The sequence below is a fragment of the Coregonus lavaretus genome (genome assembly GCF_964263955.1).
Source record: "Coregonus lavaretus genome assembly, chromosome: 17".
NCBI classification, from domain to species: Eukaryota; Metazoa; Chordata; class Actinopteri; order Salmoniformes; family Salmonidae; genus Coregonus; species Coregonus lavaretus.
The window spans coordinates 12,243,228-12,267,674 of NC_140004.1; the positions used below are offsets into that span (position 1 = coordinate 12,243,228).

Consider the following 24,447-nt stretch of genomic DNA (forward strand, 5'->3'; position numbering starts at 1 on the left):
CATGTTCATTAGGACAAAACTTTTTGCAATGGAAAACAAGGAACTTTTCTTATTGGAGTTTCAGTCTGTTTTCTTCCGTTTGGTACCTAATGAACACAACCATGCTCTTCCCCTGCTTGTCTACAGCCTGATTTGTGAGGGTGGTGTGGACATCCTGGCACCCTGGTTTTCACCTGATTAGCATCTAGGGGGAGGTGCGCCCCTCCCTCTGCCCCTCGCCAGCCCTGGGGGTGGTCCTCTGGCGTTTCCAGGCGGCCCCCTTGGGCCTGGGGGATGGGTCACAGCCGCTTTGGGGTTTGGTGCAGCCAATGAAACATCCTTCTGAAGGTTAACCCCCTTGCCATTGGCTGCTGCTCCTGGACGTTTTGCCACCTTGGGAGATTTGCTTCCCTTCTCGCGCACGTTGTCTGAAAAACGGAGTGGATGTGCACAGCTATATGCATGTAGCTCTACTGAGGGGCGATATTATGATACAATTCACTCAAAACAAACTGTTTCTTAAGTTATGTTCATTAAGTGGGTTCACAGTTTTTTGTGAACGCTCAAAAAACATCCAGCCACTAGGTGGCACTGAGTGGAGACCGTAGGTAGGTAGATAGGTAGTTAGTTAGGTAGAGTAGGCTGTGTGAACTGACCTGGTGGGGGCTTCTCCGCAGCAGCAGGGGTGATCAGAGAACGGTTGGGCAGGAGGTCCTCCAGGTCCTGCATCACCTGGTTGGTGCTCTCCTTGTTGTTCCTCCGGTTCTTCTCCTCATCTCTAGCCTAAACACAACGCAGATAATACTGTTGGTGTTGCTGCGGTCACCACATCAGCATTATGTGAATGCATTGACCAACAAGTACTTAGTAGCATTACATTGTTTACAGTAAAGAATTGAAGTCTTGAGAGACTGCAGTTTAGTTGATAATGCTCATTTACCATTTGCATCTTCTTCTTCAGTTCCAGGTTGGCATTTTGATAGTTTTTGGAGGTCGCATTCAGGTAGTAGATGGCCAACCTGCCATAGGATCACAGAAGTCTATTTAACCCGTTTTAAACATGACATGTGTTATGATGAGCGTGTTTATTTTACCACATGTGTGTTACTGTAATGTGTATGAGTGTGTGTGTGTGTGTGTATGTGTGTGTATGTGTGTGTGTGTGTGTGTGTGTGTGTGTGTGTGTGTGTGTGTGTGTGTGTGTGTGTGTGTGTGTGTGTGTGTGTGTGTGTGTGTGTGTGTGTGTGTGTGTGTGCATACACCATCAGCAGCACTGCTGGTAAGATCAGCCCAGGATTAGTTGCGTAGGTGAAGATATTCCCAATGAATGATGGTAGGTCGTTTTCTATAGTCTCCATGACGACATTATACATTTGCTCCCTTCCGCTGGTAGACAAGAGATCAGCATTAGATGTGTGCCTAGTGTGTGTGTGTGTGTGTGTGTGTGTGTATATGTGTGTGCATGAGAGACACCTGAAGGGGCCACAGTCGAAGGAGGGTGGCAGAGTCATTATGGTGTAAACCACGGGCAGAAGGCTGAGGAAGAGCACCAGGAGGAGGAGGCCCATGTAGAAGTTGTTGGATTTGGAGGCCTTGAAGACCCTCTCATGGGGAACGTTACAGCTCATCACGGCCCAGCACTGGTAGTACATGGAGGTGAGGAGACGCAAGACATTCAACCCTACCAGGCCAGGGGCATAGAACGCACCCATCCTGGAACAAACACAAATACAGAAATGGCTCTTATCGCAGATAAACACAACTTACTGGGTGTGTGGAAATGTGTTGATGGTTTATGTGGTGTCTCATATTTACTCACCAAATCATTCCTTGATTGAAGATTAATCCAAGCACGTTGCCGCTGATGTCAAATTCTCCATAAGATGGCTAGAATCACGTACAAAAAATATTGCAAATCATGATAAATAATGCAAACTTCATTCTATTCTCTCTCCCTCTTTCACTCCCATAGTAATTAACTTAACACTATGTGAAGGATCACCTATCTTGCCGGATGTCACTGTGTGGTATCAGTGTTCATTTTGTCAGCTATTTTAGTTTTAGTCTTAGTCTTTTGACTAAAATACATTTACATTTACATTTTAGTCATTTAGCAGACGCTCTTATCCAGAGCGATTTACATGAGTGCATACATCATTTAAAAAAGAAAAAAGACAGGCCCCCCATGGGAATCGAACCCACAACCCTGGCGTTGCAAGCGCCATGCTCTACCAACTGAGCTCCACGGGGCCCATACCTTTTATTCTTAGTCCCATTTTAGTCCTTAAATGCTTCGTAGTTTTATCAGTCGACTAAAACTCTGGACAATTTAAGTCCAGTTTTAGTCACAGTCATTTTAGTTACATTTTACTATGTGAATTTTTTTCCATTAAATAATTCATGTTTACCTCTAATATCCATCACGTGCACATAGCCTTTTCCAACTAGGCCTACTATCCCCTCATATAGCTGGCAACATTGCTATTGTGGCAGATTTTAACCAATGCCAGCCATGATTTACCATACTGTATGGGCTACAAAGCCTTTTCTACAGGTTAAACAATTTAGGCCTACAGCTCGGAATTTCTCTCCATCAGAACCTTGTGATTCCCTTAAAATGGGGAATCTAAGCTTTCCAACAATGTCAGAATTATTACTGTACTCCTAATATTCAGCAAATAACATTAGCATTTCCAATAGTGAAAAAGCAACCGCATTCTCATTTGCCGAGAGATTAATAAAAGCGCACATAGTAATTGAGCTTCTGATGTGATCAAAGCAAAAATAGCCTATATGAAAGTAAGAAAGAGTAAACATCATTTTTTCTAGTTGAGGTTAGTTACAATCTGCATCTGTTCAAAGGTGAGATGAATGACTGAAGTGACTGCCTGGTAGCTTTGTGTGTGGAGGAGGGCCAGGCAGATCAGCTCATGCAGCCCGCGCAACTGAAAGACCAATGAGAGGATTGCATTATATTCGGCAAAGACATGGTTATGATTGGACAAAACAGATCAAAAGGAGCTTCATGTGCAATTGAATGTCCATTAGTCTCACATGGAAGTCTCGTCTCGTTACATTGTCGTCAACTAAAATGAAAAGTCATTTGTAATAGTTCTCTTTTTTTTTCAGGGCATCTTGTCTCGTTATCGTCAATAGTTTTCATAAGGAAAAATTGGTTGTTGACAAATATTTTCTGTCATAGTTAGTGTTGCCGAAATTAAAACTATGTGGTATCAAGTTTACTTGGAACAAACACATAATGTACTCACACTTACAATAAGCAAAGAAAAACACTAGTATTGACTATTTACATATGTATTTACACAAAAATGAAGGGGTAACTGTGAATAATTTTTTATTGATAGTGAGTAACTGTACCTTGTTACCATACTATTACCACGTTATTACCACTCCCATACTGTAATGTAAAAGGCGGCAGGTAGCCTAGCTGGTTTGAATCCCCAAGCAGACTTGTGAAAAATCTGTCGATATGCCCTTGAGCAAGGCACTTAACCCTAATTAAGAGTATCTGCTCAATGACTCAAATGTAAAAAATGTAATGCTACCAAAAATGATTACAATAAAATGGGAACACACACACACACACAGTAGAATGTCTGAGTTCTGCTTTGATAGCCTAGCACATACAAATCCAGCCTCCAGGTCCCAGCACCAGCAGTAGTTGAGGAAACGCACGATCATGGCTCGCAGGAAGTCACCAATCAGGATGGTCATATATGTCACCTGGATGTCAGAGACGGTGAGCTTCACAAACTCCTAGAGATACAGCACAGAAAGGAAACGAAACATGAAACACGCAGCATGTCACAGACAGCTTCAGTCGTATCACTGGTGCACAATGAAGGGAACTTTTTTCTGCTCAGGTCAGGTGGAGGAAAAACCAGGATGAAAAACTACATAAAAGACGGTGATAAAGGGAAAACGGAGGAAGAACGCATGTAAGCCTCACTATGCCAACGGCGGTCTCCCAGCACGGCCCTCTGATGACATCAGCAGGGTGGATGTCTGGAGGAGGGATGTCAGTAGTGTTGTGGTAGGAGCTGTAGTTGGCATAGTACTCATTCAGACCCCAGATAGTGGCATTCCTAATAGACTTCTCGTTTTCCAACTGTACACATGTGAACACACAAAGACAGGTTCAGGTGAGTAAGTAAAATATATATGCATACAATATGTACTGAACACACCTTCACACACACACACACACACACACACACACACACACACACACACACACACACATACATATATATATATATATATATATACAGCTGAATAAACCCACAAATATGCATTTGCAGGTACATGACACTGACATACTGTCTGGTACCTTTGTGTTGACTTCATCAAAAAGGGCAAACAGAAAGGTGTAGAGGTTCCCGAGGAACAGGGCAAAGATGCGGCCCAGCTGCCACTTGAGGGCGATACGAGGGTGGTACTCCTCCAGCTCAGCAATGGTCTCAAAGAGAGGGGGGCACACCAGCCCCAGCAGTGACATCACAAACTCCACCTGGAAGGCAAAACACAACCAATCACCAGGATGAAGGCTGAAAAAATAATTTATTTGTAAAGATTTATTAGCATTTATTAGCATTACATTCATTAACATTTATAACATAGCCTATATCATTTAATTTATAAACTATTTATGAACATTTATAAAAACATGTATAAGCATTTCAATGGCTTATTCATTAAAGTTATAAGTGTAACCGAAGCGTGGTAACACTTTATAGGGTAACACTTCATTTTAAGTGGTCCTTATTACAGTGTAATTACATACGTAATTACACTGTAACACGTATTGTAATTAATTTTAATAATTCATTGTTACACTTTACTAACTACATGTATCTGGTGGTAATTGCAGTCTGTAATTACACAGGTGTAACAACAAAAGCTTGTTACCATGCTTGTTACACATTTTCAACTTTCCAATAGCATCCAAACACAACATTTTTCAGCCTGCACAAACCCCTTATAAGTGTTAGCCATTTGAAAACCAACCACCTCATTGACACAACTCTAGTATAAAGGGCACTGGAGTCTGATGCCCAGGCCCAGGTCTCGTTTGAAATGCATGGAAGCTTATGAGCGCTATGGCAAAAACAGGGGGTTTACATAAAACAATATTTTAAATTGTTAAATAATTGAATGGTGCATTTGACTAGGATAGCTGTCACACCCTGGCTCGGGGACTCAATATGTTGAGCCAGGGTGTGTTCATTCTATGTTTTCTGTTTCTCTGGTGGGTGTTCTGGGTTGTCAATTTTCTATGTTTGCCGGTGTGACTCCCAATCAGAGGCAAACGAGTGTCAGCTGTCGGCTGTTTGTCTCTGATTGGGAGCCATATTTAATCTGTCTGTTTTTCTTTCGGGTTGTGGGATTTTGTTCGTGTGGTTTCGTGTTGGACCATAGACGTCACGCATTCGTTGTTTATTGTTTTGTATTTTTGAGTGTGGGGCTTTAACTATTAAAGTAAATATGTTCGCTCGCAACGCTGCGCCTTGGTCTCCCTCATTAGACGATCATGACAGAAAATCCCACCAAGACCAGACCAAGCAGCGTGTCCAGGAGCCATCGCAAATAGATCTCCGTGGCAGCTTCGACTGGGTCAAGCCCATTGAGGAGCTGAGTGAAGAGGGTTGGAGACAGAGGAGCGAGAGGTGGGAGAGAATGTTGGAGGCCTGGTCCACGGGGAGGAGTGGGGGGGGCTCACGACGTCGGGGCAGCAGGAGGCCGCTATGGAGCGGTCCAGCGGGGTTGCAGAGGAGGCCGCCAGGTTACGGGGGCCACTGGTAGAAGAGGGGATGGAAGGTGTAGAGGCACGGCGAGAGGTACTGGCGTGTGTTGCCAGTCCGGTCCGGCCCGTTCCAGATCCCGGTGTAGAGCCAGTGGTGTGTGTCCCCAGTACGGTCCGGTCTATTCCTGCTCCCCGCACCAAACCTACGGTGTGCGTCGACAGCCCAGCCCGGCCCGTTCCTGCGCTCCGCACCGAGTCTGTGGTGCGCGTCGCCAGCCCAGTCCGGCCCATCCAAGCTTCTCGCATAAAGCCTACGGTGTGCGTCGCCAGCCCAGCCCGGCCTGTTCCTGCTCCACGCACAAAGCCTACAGTGTGCGTCGCCAGCCCAGCCCGGCCTGTTCCTGCTCCACGCACAAAGCCTACGGTGTGCGTCGCCAGCCCAGCCCGGCCTGTTCCTGCTCCACGCACAAAGCCTACGGTGTGCGTCGCCAGCCCAGCCCGGCCTGTCCCTGCTCCACGCACAAAGCCTACGGTGTGCGTCGCCAGCCCAGCCCGGCCTGTCCCTGCTCCACGCACAAAGCCTACGGGGTGCGTCGCCAGCCCAGCCCGGCCTGTCCCTGCTCCACGCACAAAGCCTACGGTGTGCGTCGCCAGCCCGACCCGGCCTGTTCCTGCCACTCGCACCAAACCAGGGGTGCGAGTCGCCAGCCTGGTCCAGCCTGTTCCTGCCACTCGCACCAAGCCAGGGGTGCGAGTCGCCAGCCTGGTCCAGCCTGTTCCTGCCACTCGCACCAAGCCAGGGGTGTGAGTCGCCAGCCTGGTCCAACCCGTTCCTGCTACTCGCACCAAGCCAGGGGTGCGAGTCGTCAGCCTGGTTCAGCCCGTTCCTGCTACTCGCACCAAGCCAGGGGTGCGAGTCGTCAGCCTGGTTCAGCCCGTTCCTGCTACTCGCACCAAGCCAGGGGTACGAGTCGTCAGCCTGGTCCAGCCCGTTCCTGCTACTCGCACCAAGCCAGGGATGCGAGTCGTCAGCCCTGTCCGGCTCGTTCCTGCTCTCCGCACCAAGTCTGTGGTGCGCGTCGCCAGCCCATTCCGGTCCATTCCTGCTCCACGCACCAAGCCAGGGGTGTGTATCGTCAGCCCGGTCCGGTCCGTTCCTGTTCCACGCACCAGGCCAGGGGCGCGTGTCGTCAGTCCGGCTCCGGCCAGCGGGGCTAGACAGGACCAGGGGTACTTTGGGGAGTTGGAGAGGAAGTGGGGATCTAGCCCAGAGCCGGAGCCGCCGCCGAGGAATGCCCACCCAGCCCTCCCCTGTTTTTGCTCGTATTTAGGCGCGGTCGCAGTCCGCGCCTTTAGGGGGGGGTACTGTCACACCCTGGCTCGGGGACTCAATATGTTGAGCCAGGGTGTGTTCATTCTATGTTTTCTGTTTCTCTGGTGGGTGTTCTAGGTTGTCAATTTTCTATGTTTGCCGGTGTGACTCCCAATCAGAGGCAAACGAGTGTCAGCTGTCGGCTGTTTGTCTCTGATTGGGAGCCATATTTAATCTGTCTGTTTTTCTTTCGGGTTGTGGGATTTTGTTCGTGTGGTTTCGTGTTGGACCATAGACGTCACGCATTCGTTGTTTATTGTTTTGTATTTTTGAGTGTGGTGCTTTAACTATTAAAGTAAATATGTTCGCTCGCAACGCTGCGCCTTGGTCTCCCTCATTAGACGATCGTGACAATAGCAACAGTAGCTAATGAGGACGGGGCTTGGCAATGGGTGAATTACTTTATTAACCACCAATCAAAAAAATTTAACACATTAATAAACAGTTATGGTTTAAATTGTGAGAGTCATTCAGTGCTTGCCAAAATGTAAGCCTAATGACCCTTCACTAAGCCCCGCCCCAGAATTTTTGATAGCAATCGCAGCGCTCCAATGGATAGCAACTGTCGTCGAGTCCAACACCTCAGACAAGCTCACATTTCAAAAGCCAATGAGCACAATGGCAAAAACTGAGAGTTTTCATTTTTTAAAATGTGTTTAAATGGCTAAATCATTTTACCTTTCACCAGGGGTACTTGCTACTGTGATTCCTGAAATGCCGAGACTGCTGATGAAGTATCTTTTTATCCAAAATTATACTTTTGTTATATTGTTTGCTAGCTCAGCTAGCTCTCAGTCTCATTCAAATCAAATCAAATTGTATTTGCCACATGCGCCGAATACAACAGGTGTAGACATTACCGTGAAATGCTTACTTACAGCCCTTAACCAACAATGCATTTATTTCTAATGATAAAAAAGTAAAATAAAACAACAACAACAAAAAAGTGTTGAGAAAAAAGAGCAGAAGTAAAATAAAATAACAGTAGGGAGGCTATATACAGGGGGGTACCGGTGCAGAGTCAATGTGCGGGGGCACCGGCTAGTTGAGGTAGTTGAGGTAATATGTACATGTGGGTAGAGTTAAAGTGACTATGCATAAATAATTAACAGAGTAGCAGCAGCGTAAAAAGATGGGGTGGGTGTACAAATAGTCCGGGTAGCCATGATTAGCTGTTCAGGAGTCTTATGGCTTGGGGGTAGAAGCTGTTGAGAAGCCTTTTGGACCAAGACTTGGCGCTCCGGTACCGCTTGCCGTGCGGTAGCAGAGAGAACAGTCTATGACAAGGGTGGCTGGAGTCTTTGACAATTTTGAGGGCCTTTCTCTGACACCGCCTGGTATAGAGTTCCTGGATGGCAGGAAGCTTGGCCCCAGTGATGTACTGGGCTGTACGCACTACCCTCTGTAGTGTCTTGCGGTCGGAGGCCGAGCAGTTGCCATACCAGGTGGTGATGCAACCAGTCAGGATGCTCTCGATGGTGAAGGTGTAGAACTTTTTGAGGATCTGAGGACCCATGCCAAATCTTTTCAGTCTCCTGAGGGGGAATAGGCTTTGTCGTGCCCTCTTCACGACTGTCTTTGTGTGTTTGGACCATGATAGTTTGTTGGTGATGTGGACACTAAGGAACTTGAAGCTCTCAACCTGTTTCATTGACCACCAAACGTTGCTAATGCTAGCTAGCCAGCTAGCCACCTTTTTTTTCTCAACATGATTTGATTTGAAGTTACCCATGTTGTAAATACAACTCCCATCTGTTGTTGACATCAGGATACGATTTGAGAGCACTTGTTTGCTCCAAAAGTGGTTAGTAGCTTTGACTGCTTGCTGACAGTGAATTCAGAGCCATTCAGTGGCTAGCCACACTACAAACATAATATTACCAGGTTCCCGTGAAGCAATTGTAATGACAGTCCACCACAACATACCCGAGTGTCTCCCGATTAGCAAGGGGTAGTCTGTGTTTAATTTCATTGTGTATTAAAAACACAGTTTGAGATAATTCTGAAGGGATTTGGCAAGCGGTTTGAGTGGTGAATTGGGCTTCCCGGGAAAATGTTGTCCGAGGTTGCAACTGTAACCAAGGGGGGAGGGGTTTAGCCAAGTGTCAATTAAGCTTGGTTGAATAATGGTTTATAAATACACTTAAAATTGTCATATGACAAAAGCTTATTTCATCATGTAACCTTGCAAGGGTTTCACGGTTGAAGAACATTCAAACTTTTGAACAGGATGCATTTGTGCACTTATTTATTTATCCCAGGAATTAAGGCATTATGTCATGATCTGCCCATCTGCGCAATGAGCTCGAAATAACGACGACCTCGAACGTACCCACAATTTGTGTTGACACGGACGCCATAGTAATAACTGTGCGCAAAGAACCTGGATTAAGAAGAAGATTGTGTGCAAAATCCAGACATAAGAGATTGGCACGAACGAAACAAAGTATTGTAAACGAGATAAAAACATCCACACAGGAGAGGGAAGGTAGGTTTTCCATGTTTGTTTAGCTTTTTGGATACAGAAATTGTGCTGGACGATTTAGTATAGGTAATTAGCTAGGCTAGTTAGCTGGAAAACTAGCTACCTAAATCGTCCAGCAGAATACCAAGAACTAGCTAGAAAGCTAGCTAGCAAATGTTACCAACTAGGCTAGCTAGGTAGCTTAGTTACAATCTACAGAATAGACTAAAGTAGAAAGTCATTTTCTCATAGTAATTATATACACTACCGGTCAAAAGTTTTAGAGTGATGGTGTGCTGCATCAGATGACCAGGCCTCCACAATCCCCTGACCTCAACCAAATTGAGATGGTTTGGGATGAGTCAGACCACAGAGTGAAGGAAAAGCAGCCAACAAGTGCTCAGCATATGTGGGAACTCCTTCAAGACTGATGGAGAAGCATTCCAGGTGAAGCTAGTTGAGAGAATGCCAAGAGTTTGCAAAGCTGTCATCAAGGCAAAGGGTGGCTATTAGAAGAATCTCAAATAAAAAACATATTTTGATTTTTTAAAAACTTTTTTGGTTACTACATGATTCCATATGTGTTATTTCATCATTTTGATGTCTTCACTATTATTCTACAATGTAGAAAATAGTAAAAATAAAAATAAAATAAAACTTGCATGAGTAGGTGTTCTAAAACTTTTGACCGGTTATGTATGTAGGTAACATACTATGTATGTACACAATAATTACAAGTATGTACCCCTGAAGATACACTTCATTTTAACTAGCTAAATCCTGTGTAACACCTATTAATTACATTGTACTTAGGCAGATATGTGACTCGTTTCAGGAAAATACGTGCGTCACTACTTTACTTTTTAATCAAAATTCCTTTTTGGGCAGAACTACCTTCTGGAACATGTGAACTTTCATGTGCCTTAATAACAAACGTGTATGCCATCTGTAAATACGAATACAATTGTTAAATATGAGCCTAGTTGATTTAACCACAGAAAAAGACAGGAACCTTCCCGCTTGCCATGATTGGCTGAGATAACAGATGGGCTGACATGTAGCCCGATTCTGCCTATAACATAGCTAGCTAACAATTAACCTAGCTAGTTGGTTAGCTTTAGATACCAGCAGATTCATGCAGGGTAGTAACGTTATGAGTTGGGATTTTGGTACATTATTTAACTAGCTAGCTAGCTACAGTGGCTTGCGAAAGTATTCACCCCCCTTGGCATTTTTCCTATTTTGTTACACAAAATGCCTACCACTTTGAAGATGCAAAAAAAAATTCATTGTGAAACAAACAAGAAATAAGACAAAAAAACTGAAAACTTGAGCGTGCATAACTATTCACCCCCCCAAAGTCAATACTTTGTAGAGCCACCTTTTGCAGCAATTACAGCTGCAAGAATCTTGGGGTATGTCTCTATAAGCTTGGCACAACTAGCCACTGGGATTTTTGCCCATTCTTCAAGGCAAGTTGGATGGGTTCCGCTGGTGTACAGCAATCTTTAAGTCATACCACAGATTCTCAATTGGATTGAGGTCTGGGCTTTGACTATGCCATTCCAAGACATTTCAATATTTCCCCTTAAACAACTCAAGTGTTGCTTTAGCAGTATGCTTAGGGTCATTGTCCTGCTGGAAGGTGAACCTCCATCCCAGTCTCAAATCTCTGGAAGACTGAAAGAGGTTTCCCTCAAGAATTTCCCTGTATTTAGCACCATCCATACTTCCTTCAATTATGACCAGTTTCCCAGTCCCTGCCAATGAAAAACATCCCCACAGCATGATGCTGCCACCACCACACTTCACTGTGGGGATGGTGTTCTCGGGGTGATGAGAGGTGTTAGGTTTGCGCCAGACATAGCGCTTTCCTTGATGGCCAAAAAGCTCAATTTTAGTCTCATCTGACCAGAGCCCCTTCTTCCATATGTTTGGGGAGTCTCCCACATTGCTTTTGGCAAACACCAAACGTGTTTGCTTATTTTATTCATAAGCAATGGCTTTTTTTCTGGCCACTCTTCCGTAAAACCCAGCTCTGTGGAGTGTACGGCTTAAAGTGGTCCTATGGACAGATACTCCAATCTCCGCTGTGGAGCATTGAAGCACCTTCAGGGTTATCTTTGGTCTCTTTGTTGCTTCTCTGATTAATGCCCTCCTTGCCTGGTTCGTGAGTTTTGGTGGGCGGCCCTCTCTTGGCAGGTTTGTTGTTAGATATATGATATGGCCATTATTTGAACTAGCTAGCCAGCTAACTTAATGTTAGCTAGCTAATTAACAAGCTAGAAATGAACCAAAACATTTTTTAGAAATGTGCTTTTAGTTGCCTGGTTTGCTAGATTGACATATACTATATTCATTTTAAAACAGATGGGTTTATTGGTGTTAATATACATCAGTTATGCTATTTTTGACCACCAGGCTGCTGATGTCATGCAACCTGTCGTTTTTGTGTTTATAGTTTTTCATAACGACAACGACAAGAGTCATTTTTACAAAAGTGGGGTTACAAGTTTGTCAACTTTCAAAACAGAATTACTTTCACATTGTTCCTCAGCTGTAGTGTATGCTATACCATTTTCTATCTCTGAGTCTCTACTATCTATCCAATGTAAAAAACTCAATTTCAAATTTTGCTACATAAGACCGAAACAATCCAGGTCGGTCACATATTACATGTACTCTGTGGTGTACTAATGTGTTTATCCTCCCACTTGGATGGCACTTCCGGAAGCCTTAAAATAACGGCCAGGTTGTCAGGATGGTTAATGTACTATATACGTATTCATTACAATAAGTACCCCTCAAGATTCACTTCATTTTAACTAGCTAAATCCTGTGTAACACCTAGAATCGGATGCAGCTGAGAAGAAGAAAAACATGAAATTGGTGAATTTAGTGGAAACTTGCACATTTGTAAACAAGCACGGTAACAAGCATTTGATGTTACACGTCTGTAATTACAGACAGCATTTACCACCAGTTAATTTTTTTTATTGGAATGTAACTTTGATTTATTACAAGTAACTACAATACTTTTTTGTGTAATTACACATGTAATTACACTGTAATAAGGACCCCATAAAAAGAAGTGTTACCCTTTATGGTATGATATATTTTGCATACATTTTATAATTACACTTTTAGAAAAAAGGGTTCCAAAAGGTTTTTCATCTGTTCCCATAGTTGAACCCTTTTTGGTTCCATGTAGAACCCTTTTTGATTTCAGGTATAACCCTCTTGGGTTCCATGTAGAACCCTCTGGGAAAGGGTTCTACATGGGACCCAAAAGGGTTCTACCTCGAACCAAAAAGGGTTATTCAAAGGGTTCACCTATCGGTTCTAGATAGCACCTTTTTTTCTAAGACTGAAGAAAACAGGACCACCACAAAATGTACATTTCTGGCTCACTGCATTTGACTAGATGAACCATAACACAGCATGTACAGTGCCTTGCAAAAGTATTCAGACCCCTTGGATTTCTTCACATTTTATTGTGTTACAAAGTGGGATAAAAATGGATTGTAATTTTTTTGTCAACAATCTACACTAAATACTCTGTAATGTCAAAGTGGGAAAAAAATCCTGTGCTTAGCTCCACCGTATTTATTGTTTTCCTGAAAAACTCAAGTATACCCATACCATAATGCAGCCACCGCCATACTTGAAATTAAGGAGGCAGTTACTCAGTGATGTGTTGTGTTGGATTTGCATTTATGCCAAAAAGTGTATTCCTTTCCTATGTTATTTTGCAGTATTACTTTAGTGCCTTGTTGCATTCAAGATGCATGTTTTGGAATATTTGTATTCTTCTTTTCACTCATTTAGTCATTGTTGTGGAGTTGTCTGATCACAGCCATTGAACTCTGTATCTTCTTTAAAATCACCAATGGCCTCATGGTAACATCCTTGAGCATTTTTATTCCTGTCAAGCAGCTCAGTTCAGAAGGACGACTGTATCTTTGATGTGTCTGGATGGTTTAATACATAATCCACAGCATAATTATTAAATTGACCATGCTTAAAAATATATTTAATGTCTGATTTGTTATTGTTACCCATCTACCAATCATTGCCCTTCTTTATGAGGGTTAAGAAAAGCTCCCTGGTCTTTGTAGTTGAATCTGTGATTGAAATTCAATACTTGACTGAGGGACCTTACAGATGTTGTATTTATGGGGGACAGAGGAAAGGTTAGTCATTCAAAAACCCTATCAACCCCTATTATGTCACACAGTATGAGTCCACGTAACTTATGTTATTTGTTAAGCCAAATTTTGCTCCTGAACTAATTTAGACTTGCCTGAACAAACGGGCTGAATACTTTATACTTTTGCAAGGCACTGTATCTGATCAAAACAATTGAACCTGCCTCATTCTTTTCAAACCAGGAGAGCTCATCCTGATCTAGGTTGGCAAACTCCTGAGACCTCTTGACCACAAAATAGATGAGGAAGCCGCTGCCCCCCAGGCTGCAGATGATGAAAAGGTTGGCTAGAACCCGCAGGAACCTCCGCAAGTGGATGTTCTCATCCTTCTGGTTCTCCTGTTCGTCTACTATGGATTCCTACCAAGAACAGTCCGGTCAGTGAGAAACACAGAGGATACTGTGTTTGAAGATAGTAAGTGTGTAGGCTCATACGTGTAGTACCTTTTTACGTGCATATGATTCTTGGGAGATTGAAGATAAGAGCAGGAGAACGGATATTTGCAGAACAATGATAAGGGGCGATTCCACGCCAGGACAGCCCAAAAATCTTTTACGTATCTCAGATTGTTTTGGCAATTTTCACATATAAACTTCAATGCGAGGAAGATGTTTGACATGATTTTTACATTTGTATCACAAGTCATCTTTCAGAAAAGAATGATAAAAGTGGTCATTTTAGAGTTAGCTTCTGCTGTGTTTACCTTGAAGCTGGTGGTGATGGAGGCATACTTGTTGTCGGCTGTCTCTGGGTTGCCGATGAGGTAATCCCAGCTGGTGAACATCTTAAAGGCGAAGGTGAACTGTCCGTCGTCCCCACCGTCTCCTCCCTCGTCTGAGTTACGGGCCATCCTGAGGAACACAGAAGATGGGTGTGATATACACTGTACTGGGGGGGCTTGATTTTAGAGATGTGGGCAAGTAACTGGAGGGTTGCCGTTCGAATCCGAGTGCTGACTGGAAAAATGCAGAGGGAGTGAGCTGGCAATGGGAGGGTTGCTGGCATCAATATTTTAGATGCGGTGTGTGTATGTGGATTAGTATATATTTACTGTGTGCACATGTGTGTGTTCATGTGTGTGTTCATGTGTGTGTGTGTTTTACCCACGTTCTAATGACCACCATCAGGCTGTAGCCAAAGATGCCTACACCAACTAGTAGGTAGGACAGTGGCAGTCTGAACTGGAGGACTCCGATGGTGCGCTCGTCATTATAGAAACCATAGAAGAGAATAGAGTACTTGCAGTAACCCTGTTGAAATTAACAAAAATAATAATGTTTATATGAAAGCAATTCATCTCAAAGAAAGCTGATGTAGGCTAAAATGATAGTGACAGGTTGTTATGCCTAGGGCCAGCCCTGCGCACATACACACAAGCAAACCAAGCACATAGGCATACGACAACCCAATCAAAGAATGGCAGGATCAGATGGTTATACACTGGTCTATGTATAGTTGGCAGGACTCTGCTATTGTGTGGTGGATATGATTGGATTCCTTTCATCAACTGCTGGGCATAACATTGTCTGCGTTTAATATTCGAATCAGCAACACCTCTGTCATTACCAGCCAACAGAGATCTGAAATACAGGGAGAACACAACCAACCAAACTGCCTGCAAAACCAACCCACTGGATCATTTATCAAGGCTCCATCAGAAAATAGTAAAATACAGAGTTGTGTTCATTTGGACAACTTCCTCCACTTACTTTTCATTGCTGCCTGTTTTCAGTCGATGTTACTGGCACTGAGATAAGATAGCAATGCCCAGGCCGCAACTGCCTTAACTAACATTAAGACTGGGCAGGGTCTTGGCAGTTATCCTGACATGGCCCATTGTAGCTCAGTTGGTATAACATGGTGCTTGTTACGCCAGGGTAGTGGGTTAAATTCCCAGGACCACTACTACGTAAAATGTATGACTGTAAGTTGCTTTAGCTAAAAACATCTGCTAAATGCCATGTAGTAATACTGAAAATGTGTAACACTTAACTTAAAGCCTGCAATTACAATGCATTATGATGCAGCTATTCATGAACATGTATGACACCTTATGTCTTAAAATCCTATTTTCACATTTTATGTATGTTTTTTCATACGTGTAATCATGTGAAATAAACCTGAACTTAAAGTAGTTTAAGTCCAAACAAGGTTTCTAAATGTAACATCACAAGGCAATTGTTTGGAAGGAAGTGTGTCACTCCAAAGGAAGTAGTAAGTCACTCCAAGATCCTCACACCAAAATCAAGGAGGACAGAGATGTCCATGGCTCTGTCCTGCTCCGCTCTGGGAACAGTTTTTCTGGGAATAGACCCATACGGAAGACCCATCATCACCTCCGGACAGTAGGAAAAGAGAGACAAAAAGAGAGGGAAGTGGGGATAAGATTGGGAGAATGAGACAGTGAGTCCTCCTTCGATATCTCTCCATATGCTGACCAAATGTACTGCAAAAATATTGCAAAACAATGGACTCTGGTTAAGGTAAAAGCTGCTCACCTCTGGGAGAACCACAAGACCAAACATGAACGCAAACAGGACCAGGTTTAGACCGTACATCCACCGCAAGAAGATGAAGTAGGAAGCCACAGATGACCCAAAGTGACCTGAGGGTTAAAATTACATGATGAATAGATAAAACTACTTGACATGAACAAGACAGTAACTCAAATAGCTTTAAATAACGGTACCCACTCTCAACCTCTTTTATCTTTCTTTCCCACGGAATACAGGCTGTTTTGAAATTGTCAAAGTCACGGTTGAACTTGATCATTTTCTGAAGAAGAAAAAAAAGGTTATGAAATAATATTTTTATCACAGAAGTATAGTTTCTGACTAACATATCAGGTTGTAACTGATGAGGGCAACAAACATTATGCTAATGACATTATGGAAATGACAAATCATTACGCTAATGATGCACTTATGATTAAAAGTAGTATTTAATGCGCCTTATAACTTAAGTCTAAATGTATATAAATGCATAATTGCGTGAAGTATTCATAATGATTCAATAGCACATAACTAATCTTCGAGAGTGTGAACTTTGTTGTAAAGTTAACACTTGGACTAGGAAAAGTTACCTTAGCCATCATGACTTTGTAGGCATAGAGCTTCCTCCCTTTGCCCTTTCCTAGAGCCCCCTCAAACCTCTCCACAAACGCCTGGCATTCCCTACAATTCCAACCCATAAAAAAGGATGACCCGTCAACCAACAAAAAAACATATAAATCACTGGTTTGATGAACCGCCAACCAATGAATCAACTTTTCAAATTTTAAATGGGTGAATTAGTCATGATTAAATTAAGTAGATGAGAAAACAACCAATCAATTAATCAAGACTGTAAATTACTAGTCAGGTAAATGTGGAGGAGGCCATGTGATGAAAGATAATCAACCTGGAAAGACCAGTGATGAGAGGGGATTGGCAAGCTGCAGGCAGCTACAACTGCATGCATTAGACAGTGTTGAGCTCATGAAAAAGTCAAGGCGTCTCATCTGTCTTAATACTGTACCAGTGCTTGTGTCCTGACCTGTAAGTGACTGCCAGCTCATGACACTGGATGGAATACAGTGTTTCTACAACACAGGTCCCAGAGGGCACAAGTCCAGCAGGCCTTGTTTGTTTTAAATGTAACCCAACACTGTTTGAAAAAAAAAAGTTTTAAAGTGTTTTGTGTTAAGTTAAAAGGATCTACCTGGAACCATAAAAGGGATCTTCTACTGGGAAAAACTGAAGAACTTTGAATGGTTCTGGGTAGAACCCTTTTAAGAGTGAATGACAGATAAATACTGGTCAGTGGAGATACACTCTCATTGTGGAGACACAAGTGAGAAACTGTCTAAAAAAAAAAACAATTCAAAGAACATCAATCAGCAAAGCCAATTCCCGAAACTCCTAAATAGTTCAAAGGGTGATGGACAATCTAACTACTTTGTCGTTCCACAAAGTAGTTTAAAGGATTTCACACACACTCAAAAAATAGGAAAATGTATCAGGCAATGTAGCATCAGACACAATTATGCTTTAATTAAATTAAACAAACAAAAAGATAACATCACAAATAAGATGATACATAACACACTGGGCACACACTGGTTGAATCAACGTTGTTTACACGTCATTTCAATAAAATTACGTTGAACCAACATGGAATAGACGTTGAATTGACATCTGTGCCCAGTGGGAAGTGACGGTATAAAGTAGTATAGAAAAGAGAAAAACAGCACAGCAAGAGCAAGTCCCTATGAGTCATGAAGACAATCAGCCAATGGGAAATCGTCAGAGGAATGCACATGTAATATGAAATTACTTGAGGAGTTTGAGCCTCCTCTTCATGCGCCACGGTTTGTTCCTGAGAGTGGCTATCAGCTTCTTCTTCTCATCTACCTCCTCCTTAAGAGAAGCCATCTCCCCCTCTGACAGAGAATCCTCGTCCCCTGACTCGCCCGAAGAAGAAGAGCTGTCAGAAGAAAGAGCTGTCACCAAGTGCCAGGGGTCAAGTCAGGGTCAACCATGTGTCAACCAGAGTAGAGTTCTAGTTGGGGTGGCCAGTGGCTTTACACAGTGCATTATCATGGTACAAACTCAGAAGGACTTTGGACATAATGTTGAAAAGCATCTGGCAGACCAATAGAAAATACAAAATGAGAACAGAGCGAGAAATGAGGGGACCAGAGGAGGTATACAGTATGCAAGTCAAATGACAGACATATCCTAGAATAATCAAGTAAACTTGTCCACCCATTGAAACAACCAGACATTAAAGCTAGAATCCTTAGTTGCTACATCAATTTTTGGACTTATAAATTATTTATGTTTACCCGTTGTTTCTTGAAGAATATAACTTCGGAAAGAATTCAGACCCCTTGACTTTTTCCACATTTTGTTACGTTACAGCCTTATTCTAAAATTGATTAAATTGTTTTTTTCCATCATCAATCTACACACAATAACCCATAATGACAAAGAAACAAATACTTTTTAGAAATTTTAGCAAATGTAAAATGTTTTCTTTTACTGAAATATCACATTTACATAAGTATTCAGACCCTTTACTCAGTACTTTGTTGAAACACCTTTGGCAGTGATTACAGCCTCGAGTCTTCTTGGGTATGACGCTACAAGCTTGGCACACCTGTATTTGGGGAGTTTCACCCATTCTTCTCTGCAGATCCTCTCAAGCTCTGTCAGGTTGGATGGGGATGTCGCTGCACAGCTATTTTCAGGTCTCTCCAGAGATGTTCGATTGGGTTCAAAATGGGCTCTGGCTGGGCCACTCAAGGACATTCAGAGACTTGTCCTGCGTTGTCTTGGCTGTGTGCTTAGGGTCATGGTCCTGTTGGAAGGTGAACGTTCGCCCCAGTCTGAGGTCCTGAGTGCTCTGGAGCAGGTTTTCATCAAGGATCTCTCTGTACTTTGCTCCGTTCATCTTTGCCTCCATCCTGACTAGTCTCCCAGTCCCTGCCGCTGAAAAACATCCCCACAGCATGATGCTGCCACCACCATGCTTCACCGTAGGGATGGTGCCAGGTTTCCTCCAGACGTGACGCTTGGCATTCAGGCCAAAGAGTTCAATCTTGGTTTCATCAGATCAGAGAATCTGGTTTCTCATGGTCCGAGAGTCTTTAGGTGGCTTTTGGCAAACTCCAAGCGACTGTCATGTGCCTTATACTGAGGAGGAGCTTCAGTCTGGCCACTCTACTATAAAAGCCTGATTGGTGGAGTGCTGCAGAGATGGTTGTCCTTCTGGAAGGTTCTCCCATCTCCACAGAGGAACTCTGGAGCTCTGTCAGAGTGACCATCGGGTTCTTGGTCACCTCCTTGACCAAGGCCCTTCTCCCCCGATTGGTCAGTTTGGCCGGGCGGCCAGCTCTAGGAAGAGTCTTGGTGGTTCCAAACTTCTACCATTTAAGAATGATGGAGGCCACTGTGTTCTTGGGGACCTTCAATGCTGCAGACATTTTTCCGTACCTTTCTCAAGATCTGTGCCTCGACACAATCCTGTCTCGGAGCTCTACGGATAATTCCTTCGACCTCATGGCTTGATTTTTGCTCTGACATGCACTGTCAACTGTGTGATGTTATATAGACAGGTGTGTGCCTTTCCAAATCATGTCCAATCAATTGAATTTACCACAGGTGGACTCCAATCAAGGTGTAGAAACAATGGAAACAATATAAATGTAAACAAACACTGTATAGCCTCAAAACATGATCAAAACTATAATTGTGATATCATAGATGGTCAGTCCTTGCATCCATAGCTCTGTCTATGAATTTGGGTTCTGACTAGGGGGAGTACAACTACAACCGGAAGTGACTTTTTTGTAGCAGGTTAGAAGAATTTACAAAGCAGGTTAGGATAGTTAACGTGGCAGATTAGGAGACTGAGATTAAGGTTAGCGAAACAGAGGCGGGGTAACGCTTTGTTATTGTTTCAATTAAGGAATCTAGCTTCAACTCCAACCCCATTCTGACCATGTTATCCCTCAACTCAATGCTATGACCCAACACTACCCCATGTTTGAGCAAGCACAAATACCACTACAACCCTGGTGACACTGTCTGTGATTTATTTAAAACTTTAGTGGGGACATTTTGATAATGTTGATGGTTTGACATGGTTTTAACCAAGGTTCCCATGGATGTCCCCATCACATGGCTATAGCGATTTCACCATGAACGTTTAGTTAACACATTCTATAAATGTAAAAAACAAACATAATTGGATAATTTACCCAAACGTTCTTATAACCATTACAGCATGTCCTTCTACTAATGCTTATTAATACTGTTTTCTGGGGACATTTAAAAAATATGTCAGGGACGTTGTCATGCTAACGTTAGCTGGAAACCATTGGACTCAATTAGGACTCAATCGGAACGTTACCTGACGTTATAGGATCATTCACTGTGTGAAATGTATTTGTTTTGGCGCTTGCCAAATAGTGAGCTTGGGTCATTGTTGTAGTGTTTTGTAACACTTTAGCGCAACCCTATAACCCAATTTCATAACTCAACTCCCTGAACCAATAACTCAATACAATGAAGGGGCATATACCAAGACAGTCTGTCAGATACCAAGAGTCTTCCCTCATACACTACCAGTCAAAAGTTTGGACACACCTACTCATTCAAGTGTGTTTCTTTATTTTTACTATTTTCTACATTGTAGAATAATAGTGAAGACATCAAAACTATAAAATAACACATATGGAATCATATAGTAACCAAAAAAGTGTCAAACAAATCAAAATGTATTTTATATTTTATATTCTTCAAAGTAGCCACCCTTTGCCTTGATGACAGCTTTGCACACTCTTGGCATTCTCTCAACCAGCTTCATGATGTAGTCACCTGGAATGCATTTCAATTAACAGGTGTGCCTTCTTAAAAGTTAATTTGTGGAATTTATTTCCTTCTTAATGCATTTGAGCCAATCAGTTGTGTTGTGACAAGGTAGGGGTGGTATACAGAAGATAGCCCTATTTGGTTAAAGACCAAGTCAATTTGTGGTCCTCTGTAGCTCAGCTGGTAGAGCACGGCGCTTGTAACGCCAAGGTAGTGGGTTCGATCCCCGGGACCACCCATACACAAAAATGTATGCACGCATGACTGTAAGTCGCTTTGGATAAAAGCGTCTGCTAAATGGCATATTATTTATATTTATTTATTTATAATTTTATGGCAAAAACTGCTCAAATAATCAAAGAGAAATGACAGTCCATCATTACTTTAAGACATGAAGGTCAGTCAATACGGAAAATCTCAAGAACTTTGAAAGTTTCTTCAAGTGCAGTTGCAAAAACCATCAAGCACTATGATGAAACTGGCTCTCATGAGGACCGCCACAGGAAAGGAAGACCCAGAGTTACCTCTGCTGCAGAGGATAAGTTCGTTAGAGTTACCAGCCTCAGATTTTGCAGCCCAAATAAATGCTTCACAGAGTTCAAGTAACAGACACCCTTTGCCTGACACATCAACTGTTCAGAAGAGACTGCGTGAATCAGGCCTTCATGGTCGAATTGCTGCAAAGAAACCACTACTAAAGGACACCAATAAGAAGAAGAGACTTGCTTGGGCCAAGAAACACGAGCAATGGACATAAGACCGGTGGAAATCTGTCCTTTGTCTGATGAGTCCAAATTTGAGATTTTTGGTTCCAACCGCATATCTTTGTGAGACGCAGAGTAGGTGAATGGATGATCTCCGCATGTGTGGTTCCCACCGTGAATCATGGAAGAGGAGGTGTGATTGTGTGGGGGTGCTTTGCTGGTGACACTGTCTGTGATTTATTTAGAATTCAAGGCACACTTAACCAGCATGGCTACCACAGCATTCTGCAGCGATACGCCATCCCATCTGGTTTGCGCTTAGTGGGACTATATTTGTTTTTCAACAGGACGATGACCCAACACACCTCCAGGCTGAGTAAGGGCTATTTGACCAAGAAGGAGAGTGATGGAGTGCTACATCAGATGACCTGGCCTCCACAATCACCCGACCTCAACCAAATTGAGATGATTTGGGATGAGTTGGACCGCAGAGTGAAGGAAAAGCAGCCAACAAGTGCTCAGCATATGTGGGAACTCCTTCAAGACTGTTGGAAAAGCATTCCAGGTGAAGCTGGTTGAGGGAATGCCAAGAGTGTGCAAAGCTGTCATCAAGGCAAAGGGTGACTACTTTGAAGAATCTAAAATCTAAAATATATTTTGATTTGTTTAACACTTTTTTGGTTACTACATGATTCCATATGTGTTATTTCATAGTTTGGATGTTTTCACTATTATTCTACAACATAGAAAATAGTCAAAATAAAGAAAAACCCTTGAATGAGTAGGTGTGTCCAAACTTTTGACTGGTACTGCATGTGAGAGAGATGGCCCTGTCAAAGGATACTGCACCTGCTGTCCTTTCCATTCTTCTTTTTCTTGTCCTTCCCCCCTTTCCCTTTGGCATCGCCCTTCTTCTCCTTGTTCTGCTCGTCTTTCCCCTTCTTGCTAGTCACTTTTCTGCCTTTCTTTTTCTTTCCTTGTTCCTCCTCGCTCTCCTCCTCGCTCTCTTCCTTGACTGCCTTTTTCTTTCTGCCCGGAGCCTTTGTGCCCTTCCGCTTGACGCTTCTGTCGTCTTCCTCCTCCTCTTCCTCGCTGTCCTGGGCCCTGGCTTTCTTCTTACGAGCCCTCTTCCTCCGTGCCTTGTCCTGATCTTCCTCTTCGTCTTCGTCCTCACTGGTGGCCTGTTTGCCCTTCCGTCTCCCGGCTCGTGGAGAGGCTCTGGCTTTCCTGTTTCTGTCTCTCCGCCTGGCCTCATCTGAGACACACACACACACATTTCACACACGATACACACACACTCACTTAGATATTTCACACAAATATTAACAGACAGACAAAGGCTTCATAGATCCATAGATTGCATTCAAACCTGAACAAATAAACAAACATATAAGTCAGGCAGGTAGCTAGCCTCCCACTTCCTTTTTTGATGTATGTCCCATAATTTTGACTAGTACATTTCATAATTTTGACGAGGTGTGTCTCCCCTTTGGAATATTTTTCAAAATAATATATTTTTCAACATCAACAAGCAAAGTGAGCTTGTGAGATCAAGATGTATAAATACACATACACCCACTCGCAGGAAGTAAGCACACACATCAAACACTTTCTCCATCTTATGACTTACCCTCACTCCCACTGTCTAACTCCCCATCGATTTCAATTCCCACTATAAATTAAACAACAACAACATTGTGATGCAACACCACAGTCATTCAGAATATCCACAAATATTGTATTTAGTCTTTGAACCAACAAAAATCCCATAATCTTACTGTTCCTTTATGGTTTAACAGTATGGATTCTGTTACATGTTATAGAACATCTAGTAGTAGTACATCTATGTGCTACTTCCATATTTACCACAAACACCTCAAAGAAGGTGAAGAACTGAATATTCTTTAGTATTCAAGAGAAATCCAAAATAAGAAACAGTTCCACTCTGGAAAGGGAACAGAATAAATCCTACCCACCATCTTCCATTTTAATTGCAATGTCATTTTTCTTCTGAGAAGGCATTTTGCCTGAGTGTTGTCCTCTTATTATCTCCTTGGGGTCAGCCTGCTCTCTCCCTCCCAGGCCATGGAGACCTCAGCTAAGCAGATAGCCATCACACCTGTGCAGGCACTCACATACTCTGACAGTTACACCAGTGTTTGGGCTACTAGACTGGCTGTTTCCCTGACAACCACCAATGATATTACCCAGAGATGATCATCTTTAAACCTGAAGGAGAAAGACCTAATCTAAAGGGACAATAAAGGGGTACAAAAGGGATGTCAATAAAAGAACATCAGTTCATATGACTAACAGCATGTGTGTAGACACAGAGATACAGTACACAGACCCACACGCACACACAAGCACTTATGGTCACACACATAAATTCAAACTGAATGACTTAATGGGTGCATTATAACCATTAGTCACCTGTTTTGCAGCAATAATTAGTTTGGACAAACAGTTGGAAAACTCACACCAATATATTCCATCATGTATTGTACATAACTCTGACCATGAAATTCGAAACCAGAGCACAAATGCTGAAATAAAGGCCAGTTCTCATTAAAATTCAATGAAGTCTTAAGTAAGCTTGAT

General features: G+C 42.8%; 1 protein-coding gene across 1 annotated transcript; it reads right to left on the minus strand.

The window, feature by feature from the left end:
• Positions 1 to 177: 177 nt before the first annotated feature.
• LOC311145027 (transmembrane channel-like protein 2-B) lies at positions 178 to 23,868 on the minus strand (the record flags this gene model as incomplete). The annotated part of the gene is made up of 19 exons (XM_084181231.1): positions 178 to 407; positions 636 to 762; positions 920 to 998; positions 1,240 to 1,365; positions 1,453 to 1,692; positions 1,799 to 1,866; positions 3,628 to 3,756; positions 3,950 to 4,108; positions 4,331 to 4,510; positions 13,952 to 14,146; positions 14,491 to 14,638; positions 14,895 to 15,037; positions 16,025 to 16,123; positions 16,286 to 16,392; positions 16,481 to 16,562; positions 16,870 to 16,960; positions 18,102 to 18,251; positions 22,696 to 23,101; positions 23,823 to 23,868. 19 exons carry the CDS (start codon positions 23,866 to 23,868, stop codon positions 178 to 180), a joined length of 2,805 nt encoding a protein of 934 aa, XP_084037357.1.
• Between the last annotated feature and the right edge of the window lie 579 nt (positions 23,869 to 24,447).